The sequence below is a fragment of the Emiliania huxleyi genome (genome assembly GCF_000372725.1).
Source record: "Emiliania huxleyi CCMP1516 chromosome Unknown EMIHUscaffold_151, whole genome shotgun sequence".
In the NCBI taxonomy this organism is placed as follows: domain Eukaryota; phylum Haptophyta; order Isochrysidales; family Noelaerhabdaceae; genus Emiliania; species Emiliania huxleyi.
Genome location: NW_005201080.1, coordinates 161,062 through 176,075, shown reverse-complemented (window position 1 = coordinate 176,075; position 15,014 = coordinate 161,062). Strand labels below are relative to the sequence as shown.

Genomic DNA, 15,014 nt, shown 5'->3' with positions numbered 1-15,014 from the left:
AAGGGACAACCCCGGGCTTTGGATTTTTCCCCGGAAGGGGACCCCCCGTGGAATTTGCAACCCCGGAGGTGGCCGCCCCAGTTCCCCCCCAGAGAGGCATCCCCAGGGTCAGGCATAAAAGGGGGGGTTTTTTCCGTCCGTCAAATTTTTTTGCCCAACCGGCCTACCCTTTTTGGGGGGGCCAACCCCCGGGTTCGGTGCCCCCCCTACCTACTTTTTGGGGGGCCCCCCAAGAAAACAAAAAATCCCCGTTGGGCCCTCCCCTGGGAAAAGGCTCCCAGGGCCCCCCGGGGGCCGGTTTTTTCCGGGGGGTTGTGCGCCCCCCTTGGGAACCCCCCAAAGAGAATGGCCCCCTGGGGGGCCAAGCTTTGGGGGGGGCCCTTTTTGGGGGGTTAAACGCCCCTTTTGGTTTTCCCGCGGGAGGGAAGGGGCCCCCCCCCCCCCCCCCAAAGGGCCCCCCCCCCCCCCCCCCACACCACCACCTACCAGCTAGAGCCGTAGGCGTAGCCCGTACCTACCTATTCATAGCCTATTGCGGGGCCCTCTGGGGCGGTCAAAACCGGACCTACCTACCTATTGCATAGGGTCTAACCGTGTGGGGAACAGACCCCCTATCTGGGTAGGAGCCGGAATCCAGCCCTCGCGGACCGTCGGTGGTTGCACTTCCTCTGGGGGTAGGGTACACCAGAGGTAAATTTGGGCACGCGCAGCCCCTCACACAACTTGCACACCTCAGCCGTCGGCCCACACGCAGAGGGTGAAGCCCCGCTCGACAACCAGCCGGCGCAGGCTCGCGGCAAGCTCGCGCACCTGCGGCAGCGAGCGGTACGACTCGGGCAGCTCCTCCTCCAGCTGGTGCGCCGCGAGGAGCAAGAAGCGCCGCACGGTGCCGCTGACCGGCGCGGCGCTCCTCTCGGCCAGCACCCACCCCACCGGCAGCGGGGACTCCTCGTCGCTCAGCTCCGGCAGCGAGAGCCGCTCCGCCGCCTCCTTGCGCACCACCTGGTCCAGCTCCGCCGCGCTCTCTACTCGCAGCGACAGCCGCAGCATCGGCTCCGCCGCCGCCTCCTCCGGCGGGCTGCCTGCCGCGCCGGCGTGCTGCCCGCCCTCCTCCCCGCCGCCTCGCACCCACTCGAGCGCCGCCGCCGGCGTCACCGCGGCGGGGAGCTCGAGCGGCACTCCCACTGCGATGGCGGCAGGCGCCTCCTCGGAGGATGAAGGAAGGTCAGCGAGGGTCATCTGCTGGCTGTAGACGACAGTGGAGGGCGCCGCCGCACTCGCCGCGTCGATGCGCGCAGCCTCCGCCGCTGTCAGGTCGCGCGTCCGCCGGAACGCTGGCCTGCCATGCCCTCGCTCCTCGCTCTCCCGCTCGTACACGCCCTCGAATCCGAGCCCGCTCGCCCGAACGCCCATGGCGCCACCGCCCAAGCTCGCCACGCACATATCAATCGACCGGTCGCCGCCGCGCCAGGACCGACACTCGTCGGGCGACGCGGCTGCGCCGCGAGAGAAGGCAAAGAAGCGGTCGTTGCCTACGCGGTCCGGCGTGATCCACCAGCCCTGCCACTGCGGCCCGTCGCTCTCGTCCCAGTAGTAGAGAAACGTGTCGAGCTCCATGGGAGGGGCAGAGGTGCGTGGTGACAGCGAGCGAGACCGGATTGACCCTCCACAGTCGAATGTGCGAGCGCCAAGAGCGCGAAGAGCGCGGCGGCCTTGTCTCCTGTCTGCTATAGCGCAGCCACTCCAGGCTACTCGGTGTGAACAGAGTTCGTACCGAGCAGAGGGGGCTCTGAAGACCGAGGCCCCTCGGTGTTCACAGCGGAGTGGCTGGGGCAGTCGGTCGAGATGGCAAAAAGAAAAACGCGCGCGCCAGGAGTGCAATGCCCGCAGCGCTGGCGGATCCAGTTGACCTCTTCTCCCTCGTCTACGCCGGCGAGCTCGACGCGCTGCGCCTCGCTCTGCTGCAGCGGCCAACGGAGCTGCACCTGCTCGACCGGCACGGCGATTCGTTGCTGCACCTCGCGATCCGGCGGGTCGACACCGCCGCCGTGCGCTGCGTCCTCGCCGCGGGCTTCGACGTCAACACTCGCTCCGCGGGCAACTGGACGCCCATGGAGGAGGCGATGGCGTGCGTGCAGGCTTGCGTTGGTGCGGACGCGGCGGCCGACGTGAAGGCCAAGGCGGTCGCCGCGCAGCAGGCGCCGGCCGCAGAGAGACGCCAGCCCGGGTGGCGGTCTCCCGCGCGCCAGACGAGCCTGGCGCCGAATCCGTGCCCGCGCGCAGGTGCTGCGCGAGATCCACCTCGCCGTGCAGCTCGACGAGCAGAAGCGGTGGGCGGGGCGGAGGGAGACGGTGCTCAGGACGCTGCGCTCGATGCCAGACTTCTCCGCGGCGCCTCGCGTGGAGGAGGGGCCGGGCCTTGTCGCAGCACCTTCTGCGGACCTCCTCCTCGAAACCTTCCCCGCGCAGGTGCTCGCGTGGAGGATCGGGTCGTACATGCTCGGCGTCGCGACGCTGCTGCGCCGCTTCCTCCCCTCCGACACGTGTCTGACAAGCCGAGCTGCTCCAAGCAAGGGTGCTTGCTGTCTTCGCAGCACGTGCGCTGCGCACCGTAGGTACCGGATCCGCAAGAGGGGCGTCCGGGTGAGGGTCGACTCGACCCTCGCCGGACTCGACTACGACGCGCTGACCTGGCACCGCGGCCTCCTCTCGCTCATCATCCGCTTCGACGCGGGCTACGGCGAGATATGGGGAGATATGGGGAGATATGGGGAGATATGGGGAGATATGTCTCGACGCGGGCTACGGCGAGCCGGAGATCCTTGACGGTGGGTGACCTTGAGATCAGAATCTGAGGAGGAGTGCAAATGACAAAGGCGAGCCGGAGATCCTGATGGTGGACCAGCAGCGCCGCCGGACGGCAGAGTACCTCCGCACGTGGGCGTTTCTCAAGCCGGACCTGCAGCTGACCCGCCAGCAGACCTCTCGCCTCTTCGAGACCGGACTGCAGCGCGAGACCTCCGACCAGGCGCGCCTAAGGAAGAAACGAGCTCGTCCATTAGCCGCGGAGTGCCGCCCTCACAGCCCCCGCCACGACACGCCCCCAACACCTGACACGCCCATCACGCGCCCACACGCCCCTACATGTACATGTCTATGCACGTGCTGCATGCATGACTCGCCCACGACGCGCCCCATGACGCGCCCGTGACGCGCCCCATGACGCGCCCGCGCCAGGCGGAGTGCGCCCTCACGCGCCACCCCGCCGACCTGCGCGTGGAGGGCGAGCTGTCGCCCGCAGCGGCGGCGAGGGGCAGGGGCGGCGGCGGCGGCGGTGGCGGAGGGCGCGACGGCGGCGGCGGCGGCGGCGTCGGCGGCTCGGGCGTTCGGTTTGTGTCTGAGCTGGTGCCGCTGATGGCCGAGTGCGACCTGTGGGGCCATCCGAGCACCGACGCCGGCGCGCCCTCCGCTGCCGCCTCGTCGGCGCGCTACCAGTGCCGCTGCATGCTCAACGTGCGGCTGCGCGAGCGCGAGGGAGTCATCGCCACCCCGCCCGACCGGCGCGCGCACACAGAGGCGCTGCTGGCGAGCGAGGCTGCGGCGGCCGACAGCGAGCAGCACGACAAGCCGTCGAGCGCCGGCGATTTGGCGCTGCTGCAGCGGTTCGCGCAGGGCGGCAAGGTGCTCGGCCTCTTCCTCCGATGTTCTTTGTCATTATGACATATGGATATGATGATAAATCACATGGCAAGGTGCTCGGCCTCTTCCTCCGCCCGGCGTCGGCGCGCGTCACGTGCTCTTGGGGTCTGCCGCTCTCCCTCGACCAGTTCTGCGTCGTCATGCGGCTGCTCGCTCCCATCAACCGGCACATCTCTGGTGTGCCGCGAGCCTGCACGCTCGGCATCCCCCGGGCAGCCCGTGGGTCGAGCCCGGCCACCGGATCGGTCGCTCAGGCGTGTGCGACTACCTGCTCGGCATGTGCCCGCCATGCGCTTTCCCGACCCGCCTCTCCGTCCCGCTGCCCGTCGGCTTCTACGTGGAGGCGCGAGATCGGGCCGAGATCGGGCCGAGCTTGGGCGGAGATTCCGCCGTGTGTTACGCCGAGGTCGTGAGGGGTTCCCCGTGGTCCACACGCACAAGGCCGGCCATAGGGCGAGAGATTCGGGCCACGGGGCCCTCCTCCCCCTGCTGCATCCGACGGCCCGCACATCTCTGCGCCTGGCCAGGCGCACCTCCCCTCCTTCTCGGACGACTGCGCGCACCCGCACGCGGAGCAGTTTGCCTTTGGCGCGAAGGGGGGCGGGCTGGCGGCGGGCGGCGGCGAGCTGTTTGACGCGCCGCCCGAGTTTGAGGTGCGTAGACCGGGGTGGGGCACGGGAGCTGGGTTAGGGCGCAGGCAGACGATCTTGGTTGGGGAGGGGAGCCAGGGCGAGATCCCGGCGGCCACTCGCTTGGGTCTGCTAGGTGGTGGGGGAGGACGAGTTCCTCGACGACCTGCTTGACGCGTTCCTGTCCAGTCTCGGCGACGAGGACGACGAGCCGCACCGGCCGCCGAGCCTCGAGGCGAGCCAGGCCGCGGGCGAGCTGGGCAACGGGCGAGGCCACGATCTTCAGCAAAGGAGGGCCGCGCCGCGAGAGGGCCACCAATTAGGCGACTAGCGTATCGCTCCAAGGGGAATATTACGGCTACAACATACAAGGATTTTTTTAACCCGCGCGGCGCAGCTTTTTTTATACACGTTTATAGCGTCGAGAGTCCGGGAAGCCACAGCCCACAGCGTCGCGCGCCGCTGTGCGCTCTGTCCGCTGAGGGGTGTCCGGGCTGGTTGCTGGAGCGCCAACGCGGCTCCAATTCCGTGCCGAACATTCCTAGCATGCTCTACCATGCTGCAGTACTGAGCTCTGAGGCGCATTCTCCGGCGGCGATATGTCCTGCATGCCCACGCTTCCATGTGTCATGTGCATGAGCCTCCGGAGACGCGCGCGGCGATAAAGGCGTCGATCTCCGCCGCGATGGCGTCGTGGTGGTAGAGGCCCGCCTTTAGCTCGGCAGGGATGCCCGAGGCGCCAACCTAGGGAGGCGCCGGAGTCGGGATGAGGTCCGTCGGGAGGGAGAACCGCCCCGAGGTACCTGCGAGTTTCGTGCGAGTTTCGTGCGAGTTTGGGCGTGGCTGCAGGCCGTCTCCCTCTCTTTCCTTCTCGTCCTCCCGCCCCGGACCTGCGCGCCCATCAGAGCGCCGAGGACTAGCCCGCGATGCACGTTCTCTCCGCCCGCGTTCGCATTGGCGAGGAGCGCCTCGGAGAAGGACGTGTACTTTGCCGCCAAGCCTGCAGGCAGATCGACAAGGTGTGTCACCGGCTTGTCGCCCGAGACGGACTAGCACTCGAGGCCAGGCGCAAACCGAGCAACGACGCAAAGTTGTCGTCGATGTAGCACGCCACCACCGGGTCGGGGCGGCGTGGGTCCGCCTGAGGGTCATGTTGTCGCGGACGCGTCATGGCGCACGCGCGCGCGCGCCATCGCCGGCGTGGACGGCGCAACCCGCCTCGATCCGCCGGCCCGTCCGCCGCACCGCCGCCGCCTGCGCCGCCTCCGCCGCCGTTTGCTCGCCGCGCAGCACGCCGCGCAGCACCGCCGAGAGCTCCGCGACGTACCCTTCGACGCGCGGCGACGAGCGCGTCACCCGCACGCTCTGCTGCGCTTCGAGCAGAGCCTCGCCCTCGGGCCGCGCTGCGCCGCCCAGCAGCACGACGGCAGGGATGACGAGGCCGTCGATCGCGTCCACATTGTGCCCGTCGTTTGAGGGGCACTCGCGCAGAGGCCTGCCCGCCGCTCGGTTCTGGAAGAACATGCGGTGGTACGAGCTCGCGTAGGCGTCGCGGTGGCTTCCCGGCGTCGTCATGAAGTCGGCGTACTCGCGCTGCATGCGGTCGAGATCAAAGCCGCCCTCGCCGCCGGAGGTCAGCGAGCGCATCGCCAGCCGCGCCATCTCGCCCTCGAGAGTCGTCTCTCCCCGCTCGAGACTGCAGTGATAGTGATACCCTCCTCCTCGCGCCCAAAAACCCTTCTTGCCATGGTTGATGACGGTGCCGACGATGTCGCTGTCGCTGCCGCCGCGGCCGGCGCCTCCAGTCGAAGAGAGCGCCATTATCGACTCGGGGAACGAGCCCTTTTGCGAGAGCGGCGCGATGTAGCCGGCAATGGGCTGACCGAATACCCGACGGATCTGCGCGACACCTCCGTAGAACCAGTGCACCGGCATCGCGAGCGCGTCGGCGATGAACATGCCCCACAGGGCGCCGGCGACGCGATCGGCGAGCGTCAGGCTGTCGGCCCGCATTTCTGCTTTGGTCGTTGGTGGGTCGCCCAGGATCGCCCGGAAGGGCTGATGCGCACGAAAATAAGGGTCCGACGGCAAGGGCACCACACCCCTCTCCTTAAAATCCCTGTGTGGTGGCGGCGTGCCGTCCTCCCATCCCTCCCTTGGCTTGTCTGGCGGCTTCTTTCTTTCTTTTTCTCGTCCCCACAATCGTCATCTCATACTCAAGGCACAAGGGATTTTTGTCGGCAGTGGTGGCGGCTCCTCCTCACATACTCTCTTTTACTAAGTCATAGTCCCTTCCTCTTCCTCTCCGCCTCGCGGCAGCCGCGACCAGGCCGCCCCGCCGGCGGCCCGCTCAATCTCGACGGTGGCCCAGCGCGGCACCGCCCCCTCCCCCTCCCGCCACTGCGTCGCGGTGCGGAAGCCAGCCGCCGCCGCGCCCTCGAAGAAGCGCCGCTCGCCTGTGCTCACCGATGGGCGTGAAGGGCGCCCGATCGGCCCGCAGCGCGCCCTCAGAGGGGCGGCGGGCTCGCCCTCGTGCCGGTGCGTGAAGCCGAGCAGGGCCAGCGTCCCGCCGGCCACAAAGGCGTCGAGCGCCCGCAGCAGCGCCGGGTACTGGTCCGGGTCGTACAGCAGCTCGGCACCTGTCGCACAGTCACGTCACGGTGCGAGGGCGCCGCTGCCACTCGTCCAGCCGTCCGCAGAGCGGCGTTGAGTGCCGACGACGAGGTCAAAGGGGGAGGCGAACTCGGCGAGCAGCGCCGCGGTGTGCGCCTCGTCGCCCCACACCAGCCGCCGCACCGCCGGCGCCCGCTCCCGCAGCGCCGCCTCGTTATCGGCCACGTTGGCGGCGAGCCACTCGAGGGTGTTGGAGGAGTAGTCGGCCGCGAGGTTGACGGCGACGCCCGGGTCGGTGAGGACCACGCGGGCGCCGCCGACCGCCGCGATCCCGAGCCCCAGCGCGCCGACGCCTGAGCCCAGCTCGAGGACGCGCAGCGGCGCGTCGTCGCCGGAGGCGCGGCGCCGCTGCAGCAGCCGCGGCAGCACGTCCGACTCGTAGTGATGTAGCAGCCGGAGGGAGCAGGGCCAAACCTTGAGCCCGGTCAGGTCCGCCGCACGCCGGCGAGCCTGCGGCACGGGCACGTCCATAAAATGCTGGCGCACCCGAACCTCCCGCCCGCTCACGACGAGCTTGCGGAGCGGCGCGGCGGCGCGGAAGGAAGCGCTGGACGCGGCGGCGGCGGCGGCGGCGGCGGTGCAGAGACAGCTGGAGGGCGCTCTGCGCATCGCGAGCCAAGACCGGCCGAAAATCGCCGAAAGAGAAAACCACGAGCGCAAGGTCAATAAAGAAAGAAAAACCAGCGGCTGAAATAACCTCCGCCCTCCTCGCGGCGTATTTTGGCCCTCGATCGAGTTTATACAGCTCTCCTCGCGCAAGGACCACTCTTTAGGCTGAACAAGCTTTTCCTCTCGCACCCCGTCTCTTTTCCTTTCCTTTTTCTCTACAGCACCCTCTCTTTTCCTCTCTATTTTCCCGGGGAAACCATCAAATTTTCCGGGCTCTGAGCCGAGTCTGAGGCTGGTTTGGGCCCAAAATCAGCCAAATCGGCAAAACACCGGGTATTTTGCGGGTATACCTGGAAAACCCCGGGTATAGGACCTGGATGGAAAATACCCTGCGACCGCCTGGGTGTCGTGCCGATTTCCTCAATTTTGCGTCAGATTTTGCCCCAGACCAGCTCTCAGACTCAGGGAAACTTGCGAGTTTCCAGAATGGAGCACCAAACACCCTCTGTCTGTTTTCCCTCCACCTGGAAATTTCCGGAAACGCAAAGTGCTGGGGACCCTCTGTTTTCCTTTTTGTTTGAAAAGCTTGTGCAGGCCAAACCACTCTTCTTTCTTCAACTTCATGTTGCTTTAAAAGAATTTTACAACCGCTCGCACATCACTGGGCACGGTGTGTGAGTGAGTATTCTTGATACGAAACCACGACGACACACACCAGTCGACTCGCATCGGTTGCCTCCATGAACGGCGGAGCTATTCTCGCGCCCACACCACACCTGGCTCCAACGTGGACGCGCCCATAGCTGGGGACACTACTAGGTCACGCATGGCATCACAGAAGTTTTATCTCTGGGCCCCGAAAGGCATCTCTAGCAGTGTCGTTACACATGCCCCCTCCCCTCCTGGGCGCATGCGCCTCACGTCTCGCCAGAGCATAAGCCCTTGGCGTGTGGCGAGACGAGTTTTTCGCCATCGCCGCGAGCAGCAAGCCGCCCGCCGCAAACAGCCGGAGGCCTCGCCGCGGCACTGGCTGCGCCGCGGTCCCGCACCCGTCGACGCAGCTCCCCCCGCGGAAGACCGCGCGTAGCGACGTCTTGACGATCGAGATGAGCGTGCCTGAAGCTCGCCCACCTACTGCCCCTGAGAGTTGGTTATTGAGTGGGATCAGCTCCCCCCCTTGGGATCGAAGCCGCCACAACCTCACACCCAACATCCCAGGCGGGATCAGAAGGGGACTCCACACCGGACACCGCCCGGGCACAGCCCCCCTACCCGTCGGATCGCACAGAGGGCCCCCTCGGAGCAGCCCACACACAATCACGCATCGGCAGATTGAGTGCCTGAGTCAGGCAGACAGCACAGACAAGAGGAGAGAGAGGAGAGAGAGAGAGAGAGAGAGGAGAGAGGAGAGGGTGAGGGTGTGAACACACGTGAGGAGTGGGGGAGGGTGTCTGTGGTGGGCTGTAGTCCTACTACGTGGTTAGAACCACGCGCCCCTCAGGAGCTAAGGTAGAGCTGAGCGTCCAAGACGCCTCGGTGCCTCCCACCGGGTGAGACCATCCGGATCAATCTGCCGCGCCCTCCGTACGCAGCAGTCCCCGCGATGGCCCACGGTCCTCCGCCGCCTGGTTGACCCCCTGCCTCCCGGTTGACCCCCACTCCTCGTAGTCCATCATGAAATAAACTCAAAGACCCACCACGCCTCCAGCCTCCACCTCCACCCGCGAGCACACACACACACACTGGGCACGGAACTAGCGAGCGCGCACTGTGGCGCACTGGCTAAAGAAATTTCGGACGGACCTTCCTAGTAGGTAGGTAGGTAGAAAGGTGAAGAACAGCCAGGCTCGGACTGGACACCAACGCGGTATGGGTGGACGCTAGACAGATGATGACGACACGCACGAGCGACACACAGACACAAACAAGCTCACAAGACACACAGCCAGCTGGCTGCCACACACCCTGAGTTGGCGTACACATAACTCAAGACACAGATTCACTTTGTATCAATAAAAATGTAAACATTGGAATCCAGCTCGCGTGCGGCCCGAAAGTGCATCGTCGCCGACCTCGTGTTGATTGCTCCCTGCCCAAAGTATGTCGTTCGGCCTGAACAGCGTATACGGTCCCACACGGACGTTCGTCATGGCTGCCTCGGTGCGCACCCGGAAACCCCAGCGGCCGCCACGCAACCGCGCCGCCCACGGCGCACGCCAAAGCATTCAGTGTCTCTGACTGCCACGCCCCCACCCCACAGCCTGCGGAGAAGGAGGCTGAGCCGCTGGTCGAGACGCTGAGGAAGGCTGGGAAGCGGGCGCTGGGCGGTGGCGTGGCTGGCGCGGCTGCGATGTTCTGCCAGGTGGGAGCGCTCATGTGGATGCGAACGACCGTCAACTTCCAGTACGCCAAAGGGATGGGGACGCTGGAGGCGCTGCGTCACCTCTACAAGGAGGTGCGACTCGCGGCTGCCGCCGCAAGCTCCAGCCACTCGCTCCCCTCTCCTCGCCGCCTCCCTCTCCCTCTCTCAACCAAGGAGACGGCCCCCGGGCAAGGACGTAAGGAGACCCATGCTTCTTCTTGCGCTGAGCGCGCCCTCCCCTCGTGGCGCTGCCCTCGCAGGGCGGCATCCCTCGCTTCTACCGCGGCGTCGGCCCCGCCCTCATCCAGGGCCCCCTCTCGCGCTTCGGAGACACCGCCTCCAACGCAGGCATGATTGCGCTGCTCGACTCGCGCGCAGAGGCGCGAAACACTCCCCACACGCTTCCACTGTCCTCGCTGCACCCGTGACAGAGGGCCGCCACCGCCTCGCTACGCGCCGCACAGACGCTCTCTAGCGCCCCCCTGTGCCAGGCCTCGCCTGCCTGACACTTCGCTGCCGGCACAGCCCTCTTCCGCCACCCTGCCCGCTCCCTCGCCTCACAACACACCCTCCTCCACCACCCTGCCCGCTCCCTCGCCTCACAACACACCCCGGCCAGTGACGCTGCCCTCACCCGCTGCACAGACGAAGAACCTGCCCACCGCGGTGAAGTCCGTCGCCTCGTCGGCCGCCGCGGCGAGCTTCCGCATCTTCCTGATGCCCATCGACGCGTGCAAGACCATCCTCCAGGTCGAGGGCGCCGACGGCCTCAGCAAGCTCCGCGCAAAGATCCAAAAGGGCGGGGTGGGAGTGCTGTGGCACGGTGACGAGCGACACGTCCGAGACACCTCCACCCTCGCCGCCCTCGCCGCCCTCCCCTCTCCCCTTTTCTCCACCTCCACCCTCGACCCCTCAGCCTTCGCCGCACGTCCGCCCGACCCCGACCCGTCCACCCGACGCGCCTGCAGGCTCGATTGGCGCGATGACGGCCACCTTCGTGGGCCACTACCCGTGGTTCTACACGTACAACTTCCTCAACGCGCAGATCCCGCAGGTCGACCGCCACGTCGACCTGCCTAAGTACCTGGTGCGCCCGCCCCTCGCCCGCCCGCCCGCCCGCCTGCCCCGCCCGCCGCCTTGCCGCCTCCACGTCCCCGCCCGCCATGCGACGCAGGCCCGCAACGCGCTGCTCGGCTTCTGCTCCTCCGCCGTCTCCGACACCTGCTCCAACTCGATCCGCGTCATCAAGACCACGACACAAACCTCGCAAGTGCCCATCGGCTACGGGCAGGCGCTGCAGCAAGTCATTGCAAAGGCGCGGCGCCCCGCCCCCTCCCCTGCCAACGCCAACCGACCACCCTCCCGCCCCTTGCGCCGCCTGGCCCACCGCCCCCCCCCCCCCCCCCTCGCGCCTTCCGCAGGACGGCATCTCCGGCCTCCTCTTCCGAGGCCTGGTGACCAAGATCATCTCCAACGGCTGCCAGGGCCTCATGTTCTCTGTGCTCTGGAGGCTCGGCCAGGACGCCATTGAGGCGCGCGGCGTTCGGCGGGGGCGAGGACACGAGAGGACACGGGAGGACACGGGAGGACCCGAGACTAGGCGCGCAACAAGCGGCTCGAGGCGGAGGCCAAGCTCGCCGCCAAGTGAGCGAAGCCGCTCCCTTTCCCCTCCTCACTCTCTTCTCCGCTCCCTCCCTCCCTCCCTCTCCCTCTCTCTCTCTCTCCCTCTCTCTCTCTCTCTCTCTCTCTCCATCTCCGACTCTCTGTTGTCCCATGCATAGCTAACGATGCATCTCCCCCATGCGGCGGGTGCGCGGCCAGTGCGCCTCTGCTCTCGTCGCTCCTCTCTGCATATCCCGCGGATCGGGCAGTCCCCGCACGCGCACGGCCCTTATCTGTCCTTGCACATTTTCGAGAGAGGCGGCTCTCCAGCTAGCGCCCGGGCCGCAGCAGCAGGACCAGGAGCAGCAGGCGGGGTGCGGCACGGTTACTACGGAAGTAAAAGTGGATTTTAGTGCGAGAGCTACCGCCGACCGGTCACTTCTGACTCCAAGGCCGGCCCGGTGGCGCGGGGTGGTCACGGGACTGCTCCTGTGGAGTCCTGCCAGCAGCCCGGCCAAGCCTGCCGGCCACGGCGCCAGGCGCTGCGACCATGATCCATATGTCCGCGATGCGGTCGCACACTGGTCGCAGCTCGCACATGCACATGAAACAACATGCACATGTGCATGCACATGTGCATGTGCATGTGCATGTGCATGTGCATGTGCATGTGCATGCACATGTGCATGTGCATGTGCATGTGCATGTGCATGTGCATGTGATATCATTACGTTCTCGTAGCATGTGATGAGCGGTTGAGCATGACACCATGTGTAGAGAGATATACCGCTTACCGGCACGTGATGCGACAGTGAGGTCAGTGCGACACTGAACCTCTGCCACGATAGACCGTAGCCTAGCCCTCACCTCTCACTCCAGCGCACAACCCGCCGCGACTACACGTCGCTAGGAGCGCGGCTCAACTCGAGGTACAACGCACGTACAACACGCACATCCATGCCATGCCTGCATGCGTAGAGAATCACGCCGTCCCTCACATGACCGCCGACCGCCGGGCGAGCCGGAGCAGCGGTGAACTAGCGAGCTGATCGGCGCGTCGGCTCTGAAGGGAGCAGAAGTCGCAGCGGCACGCCCAAGTGCGCAAATTGAGCGACACGCTGCCGGTGAGGGCGCCGCCCGCAGCCCCAGGCTCTGCGTCGCTGGAGCCTGTTCCGCTCGAGCGAGAATGCGTACTCGCGCCGCCCGAAAAGCCGCCGTCGTCTGAAGGGGGAGGCTCGCCCGTCGACACCGTGCCGAACATCAGCAAATCGACCGCCTTCAAGACGTCGGTCTCCCTGAGCCCAGACGGGCGCGTGCGCACCAAATGCGCCTGCAGCGTAGGCATCAGCATGTCGTCGATCGCGATCCAGCGGCAGCCGGGCGCGAGCGAGGCCTCGTTGGCGAGGAGCCAGGCGCCGATCTCCGCGTCGCGGCCCTTGAATAGAAGGGAGGGCGTACAGCCCAGCAGCGGCGGCAGCCCGCGCGTCACTAGCGCGGCCGAGACGGAGGCGACCGCCTTTGGCCACTCCCGCCAGCTCGAGGAGAGGACGACGCCGGCGCCCGTGCGTTCGATTATCTCAGCGAGGAGCGGGAGCCAGCAGAACATCTCTGCGTCCGACGCTGGCGCTGCGTCGTGCAGCACGCCATCAACATCAAGAAAGATGAGCCGCTTGTGCGCCGCGCTCCGCCTGTCGAGACTCGTCGACGACTGCGATCGGCCGAACTTGTGCGGCGAACGCTTACGCGGCGACCGGGGCGTGGTGTAGGAGGAGACGCGATACATCAGAAGTGTTGTCAGGGAGGGAGGATGGAGGGGCCGATCTCAACGAATACGGCGATTTCTTTTCTTCGCACTCAGTCTCCCGAAGGGAACAAGAGAAAGGTGAAACGTTTATGTCAACGCGTCCGGGTCTCTTCCCAGACTGAGCGCTCCACGGCGGCCACCAGCGCCGACTCGGCGATCGCCTCGTAGGCGACGCAGGAGGCGGTGTATGGCTGCCCGTTTGGCCCTCGAAGAAGCTGGGACGGGGGCACTTCGCGGGTCTCGTTTGCCGCCCTGCAACCGTACTTTGCTGCAAAGTGCACAAAGTGGCAGCTCGACGCGTCGACTTGGGACTCGTTTGCAAAGGTGACGGCGTGCGGGTTGGTGATGGGGTACGGCGCGCCGCGCCGGCGGAAGATCTTTGCGTGCGCCTCCCACCCGCCAAGGTCGGCGTGGTAGGCGCGGCAGCTGGCGAGGCGCGTGGTCAACGCGTGGCCGAGGGGTGGGAGGAAGGCGGGGCTGCATGTGTCGGGGTGCTGTGCCACCCGTGCCGGCACCACCACTGTGCTGGAGTCCCGCGCGGCACTGTCTAGCAGCTGCGCCGCCGTCGCGTGCTTGCGGCGTGGCGGCGCCTGTCCCAATGGCGCGGGGAGGAAGAACTCGTCAACGTCAAAGTAGCCGAGCCAGCGCGCGCGGCGGGAGAAGGCGAAGGTCGCGTGGTTGAGTTGCGCGCGCTGCGCCTACAGCCGAGAGCCGCGAGCTGCGGCCGAGTGTGGCCGGTTTGGCGAAGCTTGCGAGGTGCACCTTGACGTTATCCTTGAAGCCGCCCTTCACCCACCACGGCCAGTTGACGAGCGTCACATCCTCTGCGCGAGCTGCGACCTCGACCCAGCTCCCCTCGGGCGCGTTGGCGTACAGCAAAAAGTGGCCGACCCCCACCGCTCGGTGCCAGGCGAGCCAATCACGGAAGCAGCCGCCGCGCGAGTCCAGCATCGGACCACAGCCCACCCGCTTGACCATGCAAGTGACTGCTACGTCGTATCTGCTCTCTCGCGACGTCCACGGCCACGTCGCCACCGTGATGGCGGCCCGCACCACGCCTTTGGCCTCCAGACTCATCCCGACCGAGGCGGGGAGGCGGGCGGGGGTAGTGGGCCATTCCGGGAAGGCGCAGGTCCACGCAAGCCTCACGGGGTGTTCATTCGGAGAGCTGAACGACGCCTCCCCCGCCGAGTCCTGTCCATCACGCCGTCCAGTGCTGCGGACGAGCCGCAGTGGCGAGGCTACCCTCCCCTCAAAGCGGCACACCGCACCCTCCGGCGGAGTTGCCCTCAGCTCGGGGCTGAACAAAAAGATAGCTGGCCGCGCCTCGTCCTCTTGCGAGGGCGCTACGATGGCGTCCAGGAAGAGGTTTCCCGCGAAGGAGAAGGAGGTGGACGCGTGCGCAGCATCCTCCCACCGCCTGGGCGACGGCGCCGGCGATCCACTGGCCTCTCCCTCGCCTCTCGTTCGCCGTTGCTGCTCAGGGCGGCTCGGCCTCGCCGCGGCCGCGGCCGCCCTGTCGTCGTTGCACGTGGCCTGGCCTGCCCAATCGATGGGAGAGAGAGGCGGTGGAGGAGGCGGTGTGCCCTCGATGCTGATGCACGGCGAGGTGAAGTTGTGCACCACTCGCCGCACG

The 15,014-nt window shown here is 66.9% G+C and overlaps 6 protein-coding genes across 6 annotated transcripts; 2 read left to right on the top strand and 4 right to left on the bottom strand.

Moving 5' to 3' along the window:
- Positions 1 to 732: 732 nt before the first annotated feature.
- Positions 733 to 1,617, bottom strand: EMIHUDRAFT_228901 (hypothetical protein; the record flags this gene model as incomplete). Its single annotated transcript, XM_005786420.1, has 1 exon — positions 733 to 1,617. One exon carries the CDS (start codon positions 1,615 to 1,617, stop codon positions 733 to 735), a length of 885 nt encoding a protein of 294 aa, XP_005786477.1.
- Positions 1,618 to 1,880: 263 nt separating this feature from the next.
- On the top strand, positions 1,881 to 3,720 carry EMIHUDRAFT_111419 (hypothetical protein; the record flags this gene model as incomplete). Its single annotated transcript, XM_005786419.1, has 4 exons — positions 1,881 to 2,183; positions 2,284 to 2,543; positions 2,616 to 2,789; positions 3,318 to 3,720. The coding sequence occupies 4 exons, from the start codon at positions 1,881 to 1,883 to the stop codon at positions 3,718 to 3,720; spliced, it is 1,140 nt and encodes a 379-aa protein (XP_005786476.1).
- A 1,235-nt stretch (positions 3,721 to 4,955) lies between these two features.
- EMIHUDRAFT_228899 (hypothetical protein) lies at positions 4,956 to 6,341 on the bottom strand (the record flags this gene model as incomplete). The annotated part of the gene is made up of 4 exons (XM_005786418.1): positions 4,956 to 5,072; positions 5,219 to 5,328; positions 5,403 to 5,469; positions 5,634 to 6,341. The coding sequence occupies 4 exons, from the start codon at positions 6,339 to 6,341 to the stop codon at positions 4,956 to 4,958; spliced, it is 1,002 nt and encodes a 333-aa protein (XP_005786475.1).
- A 269-nt stretch (positions 6,342 to 6,610) lies between these two features.
- EMIHUDRAFT_228898 (hypothetical protein) lies at positions 6,611 to 7,472 on the bottom strand (the record flags this gene model as incomplete). Its single annotated transcript, XM_005786417.1, has 3 exons — positions 6,611 to 6,637; positions 6,708 to 6,967; positions 7,010 to 7,472. The coding sequence occupies 3 exons, from the start codon at positions 7,470 to 7,472 to the stop codon at positions 6,611 to 6,613; spliced, it is 750 nt and encodes a 249-aa protein (XP_005786474.1).
- A 2,425-nt stretch (positions 7,473 to 9,897) lies between these two features.
- EMIHUDRAFT_71492 (hypothetical protein) lies at positions 9,898 to 11,753 on the top strand (the record flags this gene model as incomplete). The annotated part of the gene is made up of 6 exons (XM_005786416.1): positions 9,898 to 10,065; positions 10,233 to 10,396; positions 10,674 to 10,795; positions 10,941 to 11,038; positions 11,147 to 11,275; positions 11,394 to 11,753. Coding segments are annotated over 6 exons (1,041 nt in total), but the record flags the coding sequence as incomplete, so codon positions are not given.
- Positions 11,754 to 12,835: 1,082 nt separating this feature from the next.
- Positions 12,836 to 13,243, bottom strand: EMIHUDRAFT_46555 (hypothetical protein; the record flags this gene model as incomplete). The annotated part of the gene is made up of 1 exon (XM_005786415.1): positions 12,836 to 13,243. A coding segment is annotated over one exon (408 nt), but the record flags the coding sequence as incomplete, so codon positions are not given.
- Between the last annotated feature and the right edge of the window lie 1,771 nt (positions 13,244 to 15,014).